At 46.6% G+C, this 7,389-nt stretch overlaps 1 protein-coding gene across 1 annotated transcript in view; it reads right to left on the bottom strand.

Moving 5' to 3' along the window:
- Positions 1–2,226: 2,226 nt before the first annotated feature.
- LOC130130923 (steroid 17-alpha-hydroxylase/17,20 lyase) overlaps positions 2,227–7,389 on the bottom strand; it is a gene marked incomplete at its 5' end in the record, with an annotated part of 11,473 nt that continues 6,310 nt past the window's right edge. The window contains 4 exons of the mRNA XM_056300790.1: positions 2,227–2,920; positions 3,030–3,133; positions 3,237–3,406; positions 4,389–4,598. Of these exons, the coding sequence (XP_056156765.1) occupies positions 2,634–2,920; positions 3,030–3,133; positions 3,237–3,406; positions 4,389–4,598 (771 nt within the window). The remainder of the gene's footprint in view (positions 2,921–3,029; positions 3,134–3,236; positions 3,407–4,388; positions 4,599–7,389) is intronic.

Genomic DNA, 7,389 nt, shown 5'->3' with positions numbered 1-7,389 from the left:
CTTCTCTTCAGTGACTACCCTCTTTGGACTTGAAGATCAACATCTCCAAAACAGAGCTTCTGTACCAGCCTCCCCCTCAGAAAAGCCCGGAAGTATTTTGGTTATGGAGCAACTCTGAAGACCACTGAGTGCTTTACCTGTCTGGGCAGTGCTGTGACAGATACAAACTCCTCTGACGTAGAAGTGGGCAGAAGAATCCCAGCAGCCACAAAAGCCTTTGGTGCCCTCCATAAATGACTTTGGTCTCACCATGACATCAGGCTGACAACAAAGGTCAAGATCTACAGCACAGCTGTTCTCCCGTCTCTACTATACTCCACTGAATGCATGACCCTGTATCCTAAGCACATCAAGAAGCTCACCAGCATACAGCTTCATCATCTGCGAAAGCTGCTGCGAATCAAATGGGAAGACAAGGTGCCCGATGTAGAAGTATTGAGACGTGCTGGTACTGTCAGTGTTGAAGCCCTAACAGCCTCCCAGCTGAGATGGGCCGGCCACGTGAGAAGAATGCCAGACAACCGCCTACCAAAAGAGGTTTTCTACGGGGAACTGTGCCAGGGAAAAAGGAAGCAGGGAGGCCAGAAGCTACGCTTCAAAGATGTGCTCAAGCACCACATGAAGATCTGTGGCATAGATGACTCCAGCTGGGAGACAGTGGCTCTGGACAGACAGAGATGGCGCTCCACAGTAAGGCAATCGAGAACAGCTGTTGAACAAAAAAGACAAGAAACCTATGATAAGGCTCACCATGCAAGAAATAACAGACCAATGCAAACAATATTCATTCATGTGTGACAAATATGGATGACATTATCGCTCTAATGTGGGCCTGATGGCCCACAGGCGTGCTTGCCGAGCTTAAATTGCAACACAGTCATCCTCATTTCGATGGACTGCCGAAGCTATCAACTTTGCCACAAAGATAAAGGGATATTTCACTTTAATATAACTTGTCAAGTTTAAGCAGGCTTGCCTCCATCTAAGTGTATCTACAAATAAGCTAGCAACCACTGCTGTCCATATGATGTGCTGTCAGCACCAACATTCCTCCCAGGTGTCAGGCTCCTCATGGCATGGTTTGATGTAATATTTAGTAATGTCAATATTTAGTCTTCTTCTTTCAGCTTATTCCCTGTTTCTCAGGGGTCGCCACAGCAAATTTTATAGTTTCCATCAGTACCCTGTGAGGGTGCAGCACCAATGGCGGCTGTTGTTAACCTGGGCCTTGACCGATCCGGCATGGAGCCTTGGCTGTTCTGGTATGGTCTTGTCAATCTGCATACTGATTTGGCAAAATTTTACACCGGATGCCCTTCCTGACACAACCACAAACCCGATGGTTGGGGGCACAGGTAAAGTGTTGGATCCCATCCCAACATTCAAGGATGTGTGCCCATGCCTGTCGCTACAATGTCAGTATTTAGTGGCACACTAAAACCATTATTTCATGGTTTGGTGTAAAGTCAGTATTTAGTGGCACACTAAAGCTATTATACTTCGGTAGTTTGATCAAGTTATCATGTTTTTGGAGTAATGTTTAGTAATGCCAGTAAGGTTTACATTTTAGGCTATATATTTTTATATACTTGTTTTTATTTTATACACTATTCATTTGTATTTGGCTTTGATGCAATACTTTTTTGTGCACAGAAACGATTAAGTAGGAAAACATTGACTGTCATATGAGAAGCACCTTGGACAGATGCGTTAATAGGCCAAGGAGAAATGGTGGGACCCTCCTGAAGGGGGTAAGTAAGCATTAAGTAAGCAACAGTAAGCAGGCTGCAATAGTTAAACAGTTTTTGTTAACGTTGAAATAAAGCTCAGCTTTGCATGATTACCGCCTTTTACCTGATTTAAATGTGGAAACTGGGGTAGATCATCAGAATTTTGTATGATCTGACTTGTGACTTGCTTGACCTGAGCAATGACTTGACTTGTCTTGTTTGACTTATAGCAGGGACTCGACTCGACTTGCTTGATTCTCACCGCAGTAACATGGGACTTGCTTGATTCTCACCGCAGTAACTTGGGACTTGCTTGAGACTTGAAGGTTAAGACTTGAGACTTGCTTGTGACTTGCACATGTGTGACTCTCACCTCTGCTTAGATGAGTGATGAAACGTTTCTCTCAGTAGACGTTGTGTCCAGATGAACTGATTGACCTTTCTGCGAGACATCTGAAGGGTTTTGTTAGAAAACCAGTTAAACACCGTCCCTTCACAAGACTCTTTATTTGGATTAATGGTGAGAACCGCTAGCCTTGATGCTAAACAACACTAACTGGCTGTGTTGGTTGAACAGCACGGAATCAAAACCAATGTTTCAACACATACGAGTGTGACACAATGATGTCACTCAGAGAATATAATATACACTGACTATAAGTCATCAGTCAGTTTAATTGACACATTGTCTTATAGTATGGACACAGTATTTATAGAAATTAGCAAATGTGAAAATATAGTTCACTAAAATTGGGATGATTTGTGTTTTTGTTTTTTTTAATTCGCCCATTGACTCCCATTCATTTTACATTTACTGTGCTTTGGGCGCCCCTAGTGGCCATTTATCAGTGTGGCATAACTTTTGTTGAGGCTAAAGTAAAGGTGGATATATAAACTTTCATTTTAACGGGATTCAGTATTATGTCCCTTTGCTCCCCCCATCCACCCCTCCCTGGGTACAACAGTGACTTGGTAGGGAAGTGGTTGTAGCACCACGCTCAGACGCCCCCGCAGGTCAGGGTAGGAAGCGCCATCCGGCAGCAAGAAGCTCAATCGCTGGAGCAGAGAGGACAGGATGAGGAACAGCTCCAATCTGGCCAGTGATTCGCCGACACAGACTCGAGGCCCCGCCCCAAAGGGCAGGAAACAGGAAGGCGTGATCCGCCGGCCCTGGTTGTCAAGGAAACGTTCTGGCAGAAGGAGGGAGTTTACCTTGTTGATTATTGTGGTAAAGGTCTTTGTATTTATGTTGCTGTGTGTGTGTGTGTGTGTGTGTGTGTGCGTATGTGTGTGGTATACCAGGTCTGAAGAGGTCAGGTCTGTCCCAGTGGCGGGGGTCATGATGGATCGACCACATGTTGACCAACACACGAGTCCCACGACTGAAAGAGTGACCACCAATGCTACCAGAGAGAGTCAAGGAGAGAAACAGCTGAAAGTAGGTTTGTTGGTGAGTATGTCGGATTCATACAGTATGTGTCTCCTTGTGTGTCTATGTGTGTGTACCTGCTGTCCATCAGAGCAGTGTGGGGCAGTAGCACAGGGGTAACGGGCCGTATCCTCATGCCCTCATTGATAACACTCTCCAGGTAAGGCAGACGGCTGCGGTCAGACACACACACACCTCGCCCACTGCCCACACACTCGTCCAGCTCCCTCTGCACACGCTCCTGGACCTGCAGGGGCGGGAAAGTGGAGGAATGGATGACCCTATTTGGAAGAGTGGAGGGTGGGAGAGGTCATGTGACCTGGGTCTGTCTGAGTTGACTCGCACTGATCATATCAATTCTATCACAGTTTTGCCTCCTCGATGTACTACCATCGCTTTTATTAAACATCCATCCATCCATCCATCATCCAAACCACTTATCCTGCTCTCACTCAGGGTCGTGGGGATGCTGGAGCCTATCCCAGTAGTCATTGGGCAGTCATTTGTCATTTTCAGTAAAAGGCTTACCTAAATAAGAGACCAAGACCTTTTAATTGGCACCAATTTTATATAGTTGTTCCAAAAATTCCTCGTCCATATATCCAATTGTATGTTGGCCCTGTGATGGCCTGGCGGCCTGTCCAGGGTGTCTCCCTGCCTGCTGCCCCATGACTCCTGCGTTTATTAAACATCCATCCATCCGTTATCTGAACCGCTTATCCTGCTCTCAGGGTCGTGGGGATGCTGGAGCCTATTCCAGTAGTCGGCCCTGTCGGCCCTGTGATGGCCTGTCCAGGGTGTCTCCCCGCATGCCGCCCAATGACTGCTGGAATAGGCTCCAGCATCCCCGTGACCCTAAGAGCAGGGTAAGTAGTTAAGACAATGGATGGATGGATGGACATTAAACCTTGTTCATCTGTCAAAATGTAGAAGAAGCGAAGATTAATATCTCTTTTCAACACTTTCACACCTGGGAGCTGACACAGACTTCTTCTGTTTGAGAGACTTCATCTTTTATTAAAGTGTTGGCAACACCTTACCATACTTCCTGGTTTGGAAGGAAACCGGAAGTGAGAGCTGGAGGGAAAATGAATAAAAGCTTCAAACAAACCAAAGGGAACTCCTTAATATCTGCTTTGACCTGGTAAGTTTAAACCCTTACGTCTGTCTGTCTGTCTTATCTATCGATCTATTGATCTATCTAGCTCGCTAGCCATCTATCTATATACCTGTGGGTGGTGTATGAGATAGGCCAGTATCCACAGCAGTGTGGTGGAGGTCGTTTCCACGCCGGCTCCGAACGCATCAGCCGCTGTCATCAGAATGTGGTCATCCGATATTCCCTCCTCTTCGGATGACCCTTGACCCCTTCCGCTGCCCCGCTGCCCCTGCAACAGGGCATCCAGCAGATCGCGGGGGTCGCCATCGCTCAGTGAGAACTGCACAAAGGTCAGAGAGATGGGTCGACCTCAGTTGCCAAACCCTCAAAGTCCACTTTGGAAAAACAGTTGATTCTATACTGTGTGTGAATGCTAACAGGGGGGTACTGACACTGCTGCACAGCTCTTTACTGTCTTTAGCTTCTTATCTTAGTGTTAACACACATTTCAATGGATCTTGTCCAACACAGTTTCAGCTGTAATCCTCTGGGCTAGCAGTTAGCACTGAGCTGGACTCTACTGAGACTCAGACACCCTGAGTTAAGCCAGATTTGGTCATTACTGACTTGTTGTAGAGACAGGCCGAATTTCCCGAGGGGGTTGTGAGAACTGATTATTTGCCCGAACAATCAGTCATTTGGCTGTCAGAGGACCGCATGGCTGTCTAGCATGTCAGAAATGTTGGTGGGTTGTCTTGCAGCTGGGCCAGTATTGTGATCCAACTTCCCAAAATTCAGTGTAAAGCTAACTGAGTGCGCCTGCGCGAGTGCACCGCCCATTTTTCTGATTAGAAAACAGTTTTCACACATTCACACACATTTCCTTATAAGACAAAATCCATAATTTCAAGTCGACGAAGACGCTTTTCAACAGCGTTGTGAAACAATAGCGGTGACAAGAAGTAGACACATTTTCGCGCATGCGTTGAACTAATCGGATGTCCACGACGGATCGGGCAGTGACACGCACAATCCAATAGTGACGACATGGCACAGACGACAGAGTGCGTACAGTGGACAATGTACGGATAAAACTTTATTGATCTTGTCAACGGACAAAACTGCTGTGAGTATTCTGTGTAGCCCTTCAGCCCCCCGCCCCCCGTGGCATGTCATGTCATGTCATGTCGTGGCATGGCATGGCGTGGCGTGGCGTCGTGTGGCGTGGCGTGGCGTGGCGTGGCGTGGCGTCATGTCGTGTCGTGTCGTGTCGTGTCGTGTCATGTCATGTCGTGTCGTGTCGTGTCGTGGCGTGGCGTCATGTCGTGGCGTGGCGTGGCGTGGCATGTCATGTTGTGGCGTGGCGTGGCGTGGCGTGGCATGTCATGTCGTGGCGTGGCATGGCGTGGCGTGGCGTGGCGTGGCGTGGCGTCGCGTGGCGTGGCGTGGCGTGGCGTCATGTCATGTCGTGTCGTGTCGTGTCGTGTCATGTCATGTCATGTCGTGTCGTGTCGTGTCGTGGCGTGGCGTGGCGTGGCGTGGCGTGGCGTGGCGTGGCGTGGCGTGGCGTGGCGTGGCGTGGCGTGGCGTGGCGTGGCGTGGCGTGGCGAGGCGATGGAACCAGTCAGTGTGCGCAAACACATCGGAGGCTTCGGCTGTGCAGACCGGGTGACTTAAACGTATAGGCTCAGTTAACGCAACATACAAGCCCTGGTGGAATGTAATTAAGTACATTTACTCAAGTACTGTACTTACATACAATTTTGAGGTAATTGTAGTTTACTTGAGTATTTCCATTTTATGCTGCTTTATACTTTTACTCCACTACATTTCAGAGGGAAATACCGTACTAGTTACTCCACTGCATTTGACAGCTTTTGTTACTAGTTACTTTGCAGATTTAGATTATTAATACAAATTGTAAATCAACTAATAATGATATATTTTATAGACTAAGCTACCCAGCAGTATATAAAGTAATTGAAATTAGCTCCACATTTACCAGCTGCAACATTAATGTGATGAACACATTACTGCATTAATAATTATTGCCTAATAATATGATCTATGGTTCCCAAATGGGCTATTCTGCATAATGAGTACTTTTACTTTTGATACTTTAAGTATATTTTCATGCTAATACTTTTGCACTTTTACTTAAGGACGATTTTGAATGCGGAACTTTCACTTATAACAAAGTATGTTTACACTGTGATATTGCTACTTTTAGTTAAGTCAAAGCTCTGAATACTTCTTCCACCACTGCATACAAGATTACTTAGACCGTAGTGTCTGAACGTGTGGCGTTAAGCGGAAATGGGGAAAAACAAACTGTATAGTTCAGATATGAAAAGGTGTCTTCTGCCAACACCCCTGATTGCTAAGACGTGTCAGATTCAGTGTACAAACGTTAGCCTCTCTCTCGTGTCCTCCCACCTGAACTAGAGAAGCTGAGTCTGCACCTCCGTTATCCACCTTTTCACCGTGTCTGGTAAGGTGGGGATCTCATCCTGGTCTTCTCGGCCCCAGAAGACCAGAATGAGATACCCATACCCACCTAGGGTACATGACTGTACCCTAGGTGGGTATCTCATCCTGGTCTTCTCGGCCCCAGAAGACCAGAATGAGATACCCATACCCACCTAGGGTACATGACTGTACCCTAGATTCTAAGTACCGATGTACCCTAGATTCAAGGGTACAGTCATGTACCCTAGATTCTAAGGTAAATTACCATTCTAGGGTACATCAGTACATAGGGTACTTAGAATCTAGGGTACAGTCATGTACCTAGAGTCTAAGGTACATCGGTACTTAGAATCTAGGGTACAGTCATGTACCTTAGGTGGGTATGGGTATCTCATTCTGGTCTTCTGGGGCCGAGAAGACCAGAATGAGATACCCATACCCACCTAAGGTACATGACTGTACCCTAGATTCAAGGGTACAGTCATGTACCCTAGATTCTAAGGTACATCGGTACTTAGAATCTAGGGTACAGTCATGTACCCTAGCATGTACCCTAGAATCTAGGGTACAGTCATGTACCCTAGAATACCTAGAATCTAGGGTACATGACCCCTTAGATTCTAGGATACAGTCATGATTCTGTGTGTGTGTGTGTGTTTGTG

Source organism: Lampris incognitus, chromosome 20 (genome assembly GCF_029633865.1).
Source record: "Lampris incognitus isolate fLamInc1 chromosome 20, fLamInc1.hap2, whole genome shotgun sequence".
NCBI classification, from domain to species: Eukaryota; Metazoa; Chordata; class Actinopteri; order Lampriformes; family Lampridae; genus Lampris; species Lampris incognitus.
Note: the sequence above shows the minus strand (reverse complement) of the source record. Positions and strands in the feature narration are given on the sequence as shown.